General features: G+C 42.4%; 1 protein-coding gene across 2 annotated transcripts in view; it reads right to left on the reverse strand.

The window, feature by feature from the left end:
• Window positions 1-6,091: 6,091 nt before the first annotated feature.
• The window catches only part of PPP1R21 (protein phosphatase 1 regulatory subunit 21), a 65,714-nt gene continuing 59,439 nt past the window's right edge, over window positions 6,092-12,366 (reverse strand). For both annotated transcript variants that reach the window (XM_086701144.1, XM_025931907.2), the window contains 3 exons: window positions 10,335-10,433; window positions 9,244-9,372; window positions 6,092-6,765 (listed from right to left, as the gene is read on the reverse strand). In XM_086701144.1, the coding sequence (XP_086557270.1) occupies window positions 6,736-6,765; window positions 9,244-9,372; window positions 10,335-10,433 (258 nt within the window). In that variant the 3' untranslated portion in view covers window positions 6,092-6,735. The remainder of the gene's footprint in view (window positions 6,766-9,243; window positions 9,373-10,334; window positions 10,434-12,366) is intronic.

Here is a 12,366-nt window from a genome sequence, read left to right on the forward strand (position 1 = left end):
GGGGGAGGGGGAGGGCCCGGAGCCAGCAGGAGTGGAGCCTGCAGGAGTGGCGGGGAGGGAAGGGGGCGGCCACCCCGCGGGGACTCCAGTCCCCGCCCCACCTCCTCTCAGTACCCTGCCGGCCCCCTTTCTCTCCCCACTCTCTTTCCAGCCCTGGATCCCCCAAAGTCTTTTCAGGTGTCCTATTCTCATTCTCTTCCTTCTGGCGCATCTTCCTTCCCCTGAGTCTCCAGCCCCCACGAAGGGGAGAACACGCTCCCTCCAGCAGAAGTTGGTGGGGAGGGGAGTGTGGGAGCTACAGTATATATGAGTGTGTGAGCCCCCTTGAAGCAGATGGCTGGGACCCTTGGCAGGTCTGAGGCCAACCTGCACTTTCTGGGCCTTTGTCATCATTTCTAGGTGGTGGGATGATGGAGGAGGGGGTGTCTTTGTGGGCATGCTTTCCACGTTGCTCCACTGAGAGATTTTTTTGGTTTATTTTGTTTGGCTTTCTCTTGTGATTAGGAGAACTAAAGAATTATTTTTGAAGTCTCTGTTGAGTGCCTCCTCTTTTCCCTTCAGGTGGAACCAGCACTGGTCAGGATAAGATGAAAGGTACAGTCAGTCCTTATGAGGAGGGCCGTGGATGGCTTGTGAAGGGCCAAGCTGTGTGGATGGGGCAGGATGGAAATATTTAAAGATGCCTCCTACGTGCTGCCTGCAGAGGACAGAAGAGATAAGGGGAGTTTGTCTCCCCAGGAGAGGTTAGAGGGGGCTTCCAGTCCCTACTCCATCACCTGCTAGGATTTGACTGCAGGCAAGTCAGTCATTGGGCTGCTCAGCCTCTTTTGCAAGTGGGGCTGCCTCACTGGGAGCCAGTAAGAATTGAAAGGAGATCTGCCTGTGTGCCTTTTATCCTGGAGGGATACCCAACCCCAGGATGGGGTGTTTGAACAGATACTGAGGGGAGAAAAGAGGACATTCCAGGCCCTGGGTCTAGTGCTTTGGATACTGGCAAGACTGGAAAGCTTAGAGGTGGAAAATGTTTGGATGGGAAGGTGGAACATAAAGCATGAAACAGGAAAAACATGTTTTTAAGCAAAGGAATATTTTGCTCCAGGCGGTGTCCTATTCACTCTTGGATCCCCAAAGCCTAGCATACAGTAGGTACTAGTAAACCCTTGTGGACTCAAAATGACAACTGAAGAATATTGACCTAACATTCTGAAAGATGAACTATCCAGCAAGGGAGAGCTTGGGCCCAAAGAGAAAAGTTAGGGGACCCTAGTGAACATGTCAACTTGAAGTGCTATGCCTGGATGGTAGAAAGGAAATGAGGGAATTCCCTTGATACATCCTTGCCTTGGCATAGCAACGTGATTCTCTTTTAAATGCTCTTTCAAGTGTAGGCTTGTTTTTGACCTTGGAGTTCTGGGTGAAATAAAAAAGATACTCAGTATTGTATTCAAAAACCATCCTGAATCTACATTCAGAGAGGACACAGGCATGCCTGAAGTCACACCACAGGATCTACTTAGGATACTTTTATTCTCAGATGAAATTTCTAGTGGTTTTTATGCTTAAAATACCCTCAACAAATAGAAAAAGGGACCGGGTCCTCCTCTTTTCCCTATTTCCTCTGGCTACCATCCCAGTGATGGTCAAGGGTTGAAGAAGGTCAAGAGAGAGCCTAGGGAACAGGAAGTCACCTGATAGGCAACTTTTCAGAGACTCTTCTGTGGAACCAGACAGGTAATGGCCCCAAGTCCACCTTCTGGTAAGGAGCTGAGAGAGGTGCAGAGCAAGAAGAACAAAGGAAGAGGGAAGCAGAGGAAGGGAAGCAAATGATGCCTTGACCCTGGGCATTCTGGCTAAAGCTCCAAATTGAACTTCCTAGGTTTGGTGAATAAGCCAATAGGCCTTGTGGGGGGGGGGGGGGGGAGGGTGCAGGGAGCAGCCTATCTCAGAAAATGCCACAGGTAACAACTTAAGAAAAGGCTCATACTGGAAACAACAATACACTTGACAAATGGCAATCATTGTTGCATTTAAATAGAGTTTTGAGTGCACCTTTTAAATTCTACCATCTTTGGATAAGTAGTGTGGCTTTGAATAGTAGGTTGCCCACCTAGTGAAAGAAATCTCCAAATTTGGAAACTTTGACACTATAGGCCCATAATTTTCTAAAGACCAAATATAGTTGGTTGAAAACCATTTATATTTTACAAGGGACTGTCCCTCCCCTTTCTGTGTGACTCAGCGTTGCCCCAAAGGTTGCCACTTTCATGAATGCAGATTTATTTCTTGAAACACCACCACATATTTCCAAAGAATCCTTTCTGGTAGTGCCCCTTTGTATCAAAATCTGATGGTAAACAGCTCAGTCTGGCCTCAATAGCTAAACTACCACAGCCTTCTATCACCAGCTGTTACCCCATTTTACTCCACTTCCTTTTCTTTTCCTTGCTCTATAAGTAGACCTTCAGACTAGCTCATTCTCCTTTTTATTTTTTCTTTTCCTAGCAGCTTTTCCACGGAAATCATTTAAAACTTCCAAGCTGTTTAACAAAGGCTCCCCAAAGTGTCTGTACATATGACCTAGTAGATTAACTTGGAATTCCTCGAAACTCAAATCAGATGAAGCAGTCAGGATCAATTAATATAAACTCAAACCAGTTTGCAGAAATGCCCGAAGGGGATGTGGTTGGGAAAAGTAAGGACTTCAGATTTAGGACAAGCTTAGCCCTCAATGCTTGATAAAAACATTCTTCTCTAAAAACTTTACAAGTCACTATTTACAACATTCATTGAAGATAGGAGGAGGGCTTTTGGAAAACTATATTAAAAAAAAAATATTAGCCAGAAGATGGCTTCAATAAAAGTGAAGATTAAACAGGGGGAAATAGGGGCGCCTGGGTGGCGCAGTCGGTTAAGTGTCCGACTTCAGCCAGGTCACGATCTCGCGGTCCGTGAGTTCGAGCCCCGCGTCAGGCTCTGGGCTGATGGCTCGGAGCCTGGAGCCTGTTTCCGATTCTGTGTCTCCGTCTCTCTCTGCCCCTCCCCCGTTCATCCTCTGTCTCTCTCTGTCCCAAAAATAAATAAAAACGTGGAAAAAAAAAATTTAAAAAAAAAAAAAAAAAAAAAAACAGGGGGAAATAACCACTATTTTACCTACGTGATTGCATTCAAGCCTGATGTTTGAAGAACACACGATTTTTAAACAACTTTCTCCATGAGGAAACCTGAATACTCTTTGGATAGAAATTTCCAGAGATAAACACATCCTCACTGAGCATGTCAAAATCAATGATAGTTATGGGGATGATCACTTATTTCAGAATGGCCTGAGATTGGCTATCCTTTATCCTGGGGATGGGACACTCTTAGGTGTGGGGCTTGGGCTACAGTTGGCCAGTTCCTTGGCCCGCTTCCTAAAATGTATCCAATTAGTATTTTGACCACCTGCTACAAAACACTGGGCTAGGCATGAATGGTTCCTGCCTCCCAGCATCTGTAGCTGCTCACGGAGAGTGCACACGTGATGATGATTGCACGTGGTATGTAGATAGTTGAACACTACAGAAGAGGTGTCCTGAAGATATAAACGAAAGCTGAGGAGAGAGAGAATATTCCTTAGCATCTGAGCAAGATGTTAGTGACGTTTTGTTCTTTGTTAGTTAACTGAACTGTGGAGTTTCTATTCTTGGACCTATGGTATGTCACCACTCAGCTATTCCACTGGTGTTTAGGGAGCAGTGGGGTTGAGTTCGGATTAAAGCTCCTGGTAAAACAAACACAAAGGTTCCAGGTGGGGGAGGTGCCTTTTGAGCCTCCTATACCCACAAATGAGACAATAGCCCCCAGCATGTTTCCACCAGGAGTCAATTCTTCTAATCCTCTCCTTATGAAAAGTTACTCCCAGGTTCTAGAGCCTCTTCTTTCAAAAACTGGGAAGAGCTATAATGGGTTTTCCTGCTCTAATGCTTTGATGGCCAGTTAATTTCCTAATTTGGAGCTAATTACTAAACTGCTTAAAAATTTAAGGCACAGGCAACCATCTACTGACAAGCTTTCCATTTATCACCATGGTGTCTGAGAACATGGCCCTTAGCAGAGAAAAGCAGCTTCCTTCTCTATCACAGAACAGATACTTCCTTGTCAGTGTGGCTCTGCCAGATTAGATTATTTAATAGCCATCAGCAACCAAGTTGCTCTCTTCATATGTTAAAGTGACAAAGGAGTTTGAAGACTTTTAAGAGCTAGAAGCGACTCCCAGGTTTAATGCTGCATAAAACAAAACTATAAACTGCATGTTTTTTCTGTTTAAGGATTTTTATTATAAAGAAGGCTTTAATTCATAGACATTCGGAAAGAATTTTTTTGCTCCCTGTTTTGGTGGCTCTCCCAGCTAACTGGTTCCTCATTTTTATTTTTACTCACATTTTTGTTCAGAAATAGTGTGGCTGAGTTTTTGTTTTGTTATGTTTTGTTTAAACAGATGAGTTTGGAAAGTGGTCATGTTATTAAAAAGTATGTTAGTTTCACTGAGAGTTTCTTACCAAAAGCAGTAGAGAATCCAGTTTAATCTGCTTGAAAGATGAACAGTGTTGCTTACAACATAATGAGGGGTGCTACTTAAAATGATACAAGGCACATGCCCTTTGTCAGTTTCTCCAGCTGTGCCTGTCTAGCCCGGGGCTGCTCATGTGAACAGTGCCCCCTTGAGTTATGCAGCCGACTAACCAACCACTAGCCCCTTCTTACTAAAGAGCCTTTTTCTCTTCACTTGGAATTTCTTACAATCCCAATTTTGATTAAAAACATACATTTTCACATATGCATGAAAAAAGGGCAGGAAGAAACAAAAATGTTAATGCCTGAATCTCTACCAAGAGATGCGCACTCTTGACACTCTTTCTTGCTTCCAAATTTTCAACAGTGAGCATGCAGTACATAATCAGGAGAAAGTAGGATATATGTCATTTCATTTCTGAGAACTCGGTCTTCCCCAGGAAGCAGTGCATGATTAAAGACCTCCCCCCCACCTTTTTTTTTCTTTTTAGTTTCACTCCTACATGGACTTCAGGTAACCATCTAATTCCCAATTCTGTGCCTAAACTAGAATTACCTCTCACTTTGCACTTCCCATGGCACTCAGGCCTTCCCTGAGAGGTTTACACAGAAGAGACAAGTCCTTTGAGAGGTAGGCTGCAGTGGTGAGCAGAGGAAAAAGGCAGTCCCTAGAAGGACTTCTCTATCCCAAACCCTCCAAAGGAGGAATAGAAATAGACTAGAAATGCCATAAGGACTGTCACAGAGCACTGAAGGCCTGGCAGGAGCTGGAAAGCCTAAGTTTATGAGGGAGCTAATCAGAATGGTTATTTGATCTCTTTCCCACAGTGCTTGGGGGCCTAGGTGCAGTTGCAGTGAAAACAGCTGGCTTAGCTGTTAGAGACCTGGAAATGAGGTCACAGAAAACAGAAAGGGGTAAGGGGCCCGTGCCTGGACAGGCAGGGCAGAATGGGACTGAGCTGATTCACTCAGAGGTCCCCAAGGCAGGATCCAAACACAGCCATTACTGTGAGCTCTGGGTCTCTCTCTCTACAGCAGGCAGCAGAGGCCATGGGGCGGAGGTCAAGGAGGTGGCCTTTGTGCTGAGTACAGAGGGAAACTGGTGATGAACTCTCAGCTAAACCAGAATAAGGCATTTTGGAAGGTGGCTAGAGAGGAGGCCCAAAAGAGATGCAGGAGGCAGGGAGGCGGGGAGGAGGGGCTTCAGGAACAGCTGACCTAATCTGGGGGCTTGGACATGGGGTGGAGTGGGCTTGAGCAAGCAGCTCAGGTAAAAGGAGAATATATTTAGAGAGTACTGGAGACATACCAGAGGTTTATACCGGAATGATACAATGTTGATGACATAAACCAAGGAGAGCCTGAAGTATGGTTACAGGTACTGTTAAGGTAAAACACAAAGCATTAATAAAGGATAAACCAGACAACTGTTCAATTTGGGGAATTAGAAAGGTTATACCTAAGTCAGGATACTGTACATTTTGTAAGACATACTTTCATAGGTTTTGGTTTCCTTCATCAAATTTTCATAGCCTGAAAGTTTGACATAAGTACGAATTTATTGACATCAATTTCCTTAAGCTATTATTCCAACACAGAGAAGGTACTGAAGAGCTGTGATAATAAGACAATGATAATAAACCCACAAGATCTGAAGTTTGCAAGACCCACTCCCTCTGAGAGAGAGAGAGAAAAAATACGAATAAGTCTTCAAAAAGAATCTGGAGACTGCTTTCAATTATAGCAAGAAGGAACGCCAGTTTGACAATTTAAGCATTTTATCCAGAAACATAGATCTATTCCATAGATACCAAATCGATTACCATATAATTGAGTTTGAAAATATACAAAATATTTGTTGTTCTTACATACTGAAATTAAAACCTAATTTTAAAAAGTGCACAGTAAAAACAGCATAAGGAAACCTACGATATCCATGATACATGTATTGTTGTCCATTGTACTGTCAACATCAAATTCTGTATTTGCATTACTGGTTACAAATATACTTTAAATGTTTCAAGGCCATTTACAACACTGACTAGTTTACTAGGTCCAAAAGCAGCCCAGCTCCCTGAAGGTGGCCAGCACTGGGCACTGGACACTGGACAAGCAGTCTGGGTCCTGCAGCTCCACGCAAAAGTAGCAGCTTTGGAAGGAAGTCGCCAACCATCTATGTGTAAACTATCGGCTCTTGTTCTTTTTAGAATTTCCCTGTGCAAAGAAAAATATCAACAATAAGAACACAGACTTCTAGAAAAGTAACCCAGAGTTTACAGGCCAAGCTCTCTGGAAGGCTTGGCCTTCCAGTGGAAGCACTGTGGAAAACTTTAGCTTCCAAGACAGAGTACAGCTGGTAACCCTGCATTGCTAACTTTTATTCCGTAATCAAAAAGCAGTTGATCACTTTTAACTCCCCCACTAGCTATCTCCACGACCCCTATCTGCCTGAGGGCTAAGAATCGGCAATAAAGAAAGAAAGCAGAGCTATCTTGGATTTACCAAACCTCAAAAATTCATTTTGATCCAAAGACAAGGAAGTTTATGATTTCAGCCTAAACATGTTCTTAGCCTAAACATGTTTCCTTGTTGCTTAATAAATACCTTTTAAAGGTCTTAATAGATGCTAATTTTGAGTATGTGCCAACTAACGCCCCAGTGGAAATGATCATCTGAAAAAGGAAGCTCAGATACTGACTGAAAACTCAGTGGCAGATGTCTTACCTTATTCCCCATCTCCTCACATACGGCGATTTGGACTTTCCAGTTTTATGAACTTCTTTCTGGAGAAGCTCACTTTTTAGGAATACATTCTAACTAAATTCCTATACTTAACCATTACTTACAAATATATTTTTGTCATGTATGTGGGAAATGTCTGCAGAACACAAATATTTATAACAAGAGGATAGCAAACAAAATGGTTCCAAGATGTTTACTTGGTATCCAATGGAGACCCTGTCAACTCAGCTGTAAGATGATTCTATAGCAACCTTAATTACTAATAAACGGCGGGTGGAGGTGGAGGGGCAAAATACAGGGATCACAGAATGATCAAAAAAAGGTTAACAAAATAAACTACAACATGAGGAAGGATCTCAAGCTCAGCATTTCATTAAGGACGTATTTTAAGGACTAGATTAAAAAGTTCAGAGAGAACTTGAAAATTCCCTAATCTGCTAAAGTAGCTGCAATACAGTTACCTTCGGGACAATGAACTTTGCTGTAGTCAACATTCATCCCTTTCAATTCAGAACAAATGTCTTCTGCACCCTGAAGTCTGCCACTTCTTTCCAAATGTTAGGAGCTAAAACAGGCTTTCTCATAATACTCATACTAATGTATGTGCTTTCTACCATCAACCTGTGAGCTAGCTGTTGCCCTCCTGTAACACCAAGAAAGAGGCCAAAAGAGTTACGGGGAGGCATTACTTAAGGACCAACCCCCACCCATCACCTCCGAGCTCGTTTCCTGAAGCAAAAGTAACTGGAGAACCACAATCAAACTCACACTGTCTGGTTACCATCATCACAAGATGTCCCAGAAAAGTATCACAGACATTCTCTTGCTTTCTCCAAAGCGGCCAGGGGCCAATCAGTATCATGAGGCTACACCGAGAAATGGTATTATATAATGCAGATGCCAATGCACTAACAGGATATATTTCCCAAGGAGACACCAACTGAGCAGAATGCTGCCCTCACCACCACTAGCCGATGTTAAATAAAGCTATAGTTTGTTCATTTCTATTTCCTCCCCAGTGCTAGCAGCACATAGAAGGAATGGCTGCTAAGTCAATAAGAGGCAGCAGCAGATTTCAAAGAGCACAGGTTAGAGACAGTAAATCCCACCTGGCAGTGGTACAGTATTGTCTGAGTTACAAAACATGCTAAGTATCTGAGAGGCTTCCTAAAGCCTGTCTTTCATGGTAAAAGAATATATACATTATATGACAACAATAGAGACATGATATGTAGATATACACTTTAATATAAGGATAGTACTAATATCTGTTGATCTCAAGACTGGACAAGCAGTGGCTTTATGGAAATGAAAGCAAAAGAAAATTTTGCAAAAGGACAAGACATCCCTAGCTTTATGGATGTGTATGAAAATAAATCTGCTAAAGAAGGGCACTCTTCAACAGCACCATTTTAGTTTCATGGGTGGCTCAGTCGGTTAAACTTCTGACTTTGGCTCAGGTCATAATCTCACAATTCACAGGTTCAAGCCCGTATCGGGCTCTCTGCTGTCAGCTCAGAGCCCACTTCAGATCCTCTGTCCTTCTCTCTCTGCCCTGTGCTCTCTCTCTTTCTCTCTCTCTGTCCCGCCCCCATGCACATGCTCTCTCTCTCTCTCAAAATAATAAACACTAAAAAAAAAAAAAAAAACAATTCATATCATAACCTGCCTAAAGAGTCCCCCTAAATGATAAAATAGTAGAATGCCAAAAATGCCCAAAATCAAAGGACACAGTATTATTAAAGGCCTTAGAGGTCAGACCTCCTCTCAACTTATAATTCAAAGAAACTGAATTTTACTTTTGGATAACAGGACAAATTGTGTGAAGAATAATTATTTAAAAATACTTTAAATCTCTTAACCTTTGCTCCTGAAATGCATAGCAATGAAATACTTCATATTACATATGAAATACTGTATGTGAGAGACCTCCTCCTTCCCCTTCCCTACCTTACTGGACATCTTCAGTGTGTCAATCTCTTCTCTCTGTTTAGATAATGTCTCGTTCATGCTGCACAGGTGGTCACTCATCATACTTAACTGATCCTCATAACTCCTCTTGGTAGTTGTCAGCTCATCCTAAATGGCAAAGGAACAGAGGGAAAAAAGACAAATCAAAACCCCCCTAGTCACCCACCTCAAAGCTTTTTTAATTTATGAAAGAAATTTGAAAAAAGCAACCTATCAAGATGACCTATCTGATCAATTAACATAAAGGACAAGCCATAGGCCTTAACAAAATTAAAACAAATGAGGGGAAAAGTTTTTCTTCTTTTCAGCCTTCAAAATAGGTTTTGAATTTCTTTGCAAAAAGACTTTCCTTCTACCTCAGGTATAAAATTGTGACAAAGAACAAGAGGGCTACATTGTCTTTCCAACTCTCCTCAGGTTTTCCCCAAGCCTCAAGGCCCTCAGCCCTCAGGGCAGGACCCTCCTTGGAGGAAGCACCTTTGTCTTCCCATCTCTCTGCTTGCTCCAGCCCCTTAAAATCTAATCCTGTGCTCCTAGCTAATCTGATTAACTAATCTGAAATTAGGAGGGGGCAGGTGTTGCTGTGCTAATGTGTTTTTTTCTCTACCTATATCACGTTTATATTTAACAGAGGCTTTCTGGAAACAAGGCTTTTAAAACAGACCAGTGAGGAAGGAGGAATATTCTGCAGCCCCACCTTTCAGTTCAGGTCAGTTTTATGAAATGGTAAAGAGAAGAATCAGAGTCATGTGAACAGAGCAAGTGTACAGCCCGTCACAACGGAGATTAGCACGGGGAATGGGGAGGGAGGACTGGGGGTACATAAGTATCATTTAAGGAAATGCTGACTATAAAGCTATTCAAAAGAAAATCAAGTCAGAGAAAGAAGCAATACACAACTTTCTGCCTGACATAAGTTACTTTAAAATGAGTTAGAACTAAAGTGGTTAGAAAAATGCATGTCTACAGGTCAAATGCCACTACTTTTGAAAGGAAACGCTGACTTTGCTGCCCAAGAACTTTCAGTGAAAACCGTATTAACATTGTGTAGGTAACACTTCTGAACTCACCTGAAGTCTGCTGATGTTCTGACCAGCTACTTTCATCTCTTCCGTCAGTGCCTCTTTAGACTTTTCGGCCAAGGCCAGTCTCTTAGAGAGTGCTCGGCACTGTTAAATTAGAAAACATCCCATTATCTCAGGGGGCATTTCCCCCAAACCAAATTCACTTTAGGCCTGTACCACACACTGAAGGACACAGAAAGATGTGGTCCCTCTCACCACTTTAATAAGCAAAAACATCTACTAACCCAAGCTCACCAAGATTTTCCTAGCTCTAGCCTGACAACCAGTGGTTACAAAAACTTAAGAAGTTGGGGGTTTTTTGTTGTTTAAGAATTTATTTATTTTTAAATGTTTATTTATTTAGGGGAAGAGAGAGAGAGGGTGCATGCGTGCATATGAGCAGGGGAGGGGCACACAGAGAAGGAGAGAGAAAATCCCAAGCAGGCTCCATGCTGTCAGCACAGAGCCAGACAGGAGGGGAGTAGGGGTGCTTGATCTCATCACCCATGAGATCATGACCTGAGCTGAAATCAAGAGTCAGACACTTAACCAACTGAGTCACCCAGGTACCCCTAAAAATTTAAGTAATCTCTATACCCAATATGGGGCTTGAACTCACAACCCCAAGATCAAGAGTCCCATGCTCTAGTAACTGAGCCAGCCAGGCACCCCTTAAGAAGTTTTTTACATTTACCCAGGATTCATTTATACTCAAACTGGATGAGAACAGAAGTGGTTATTTCAAAAGTTATCAATGATTAGTCAGTCAGAGAAAGATAAAAATCATATGACTTCACTCATATGAGGACTTTAAGAGACAAAAGAGATCAACATAAGGGAAGGGAAACAAAAATAATATAAAAACAGGGAGGGGGACAAAACAGAAGAGACTCATAAATATGGAGAACAAACTGAGGGTTACTGAAGGGGGGGGATGAGCTAAATGGGTAAGGGGCACTAAGGAATCTACTCCTGAAATCATTGTTGCATTATATGCTAATTTGGGTGTAAATTTTAAAAAACTAAAAATAAAATTAAAAATAAATAAATAAATAAATAAATAAATAAATAAATATGTTTAAAAAAAAAGTTATCAATGGCATCTGACTTTGCAATATGAATCCTAAGGCAATTTTCTCGTGTTTTAAGTCCTCTGTTATAGAGACCACATTACAGGAACAATAAAAGCTTTACAGTCCCAGGCTACAGATTAGGCTCAATCTACAGGGAATATGAAGTCAGTGTAGGAATCTGAAGATCCCAGCTGCTTTCTCTGGGGTTCTACCAAAGCTGGGCTATCCAGAGACAGAGCTCATCAAGAAGAGAAAAGAAAAATTCTGTTTCTCACTATTGTTTAAAGACAGTGTGCCATCAAAGGATCACTAAACTTTCTGATAAGGCCGAGAGACTGACAAGGAGGATCTGTTGAGACACATCTGAATCTGTGTCGACATCACTCAGACTAGCCATTCCAGTAAAGTCATACGGAGGGCTCACCACTTCCTGTTTACAGACGAGGAAAAACTAGGACAATGTAAAAATTGTTGTTATCACATTGTGCTGAAAACATTTCCCAAGATAAGCAAATCTCTTGGAAATGAAACAGCCAACACTCCCCAGCTACTCATTTCATTCCTCACAAGAGAATTCCACCAAATCAACCACCATTTATTAACCAAACATCTACTATGTGCTCGGCACCAAACCTAAAAAAGAGGGAGAGATTTGCAAGGCACGGGTCCTCAGAAAGACGACAATCCGGTCTGGGACACTAACTCCAAAGGCAGTTAGGGATCCAAACAAGGACATGGTTGCACGGCCTCAGAAGCTCGGCACCACAGCAGCACCAGCGTAGGTCAGCCAGTTCGCTGTGCTCCCCATTTTCTATAGCCCAACAAGCAGTCACTCTTATTAACTGATCAAAGAGGTGTGGAATGGTGGTTTGTGAACAGCATGCACCTAGGCACATCATTTCTTCCAGCAAGAAGAAAAGAAGCAAAGTCCCTCTCCACATCTAGCAACTGGCTTCCTATCAACC

This window comes from Puma concolor, chromosome A3 (genome assembly GCF_028749965.1).
Source record: "Puma concolor isolate L17-30 chromosome A3, mPumCon1.1.hap2, whole genome shotgun sequence".
In the NCBI taxonomy this organism is placed as follows: Eukaryota; Metazoa; Chordata; class Mammalia; order Carnivora; family Felidae; genus Puma; species Puma concolor.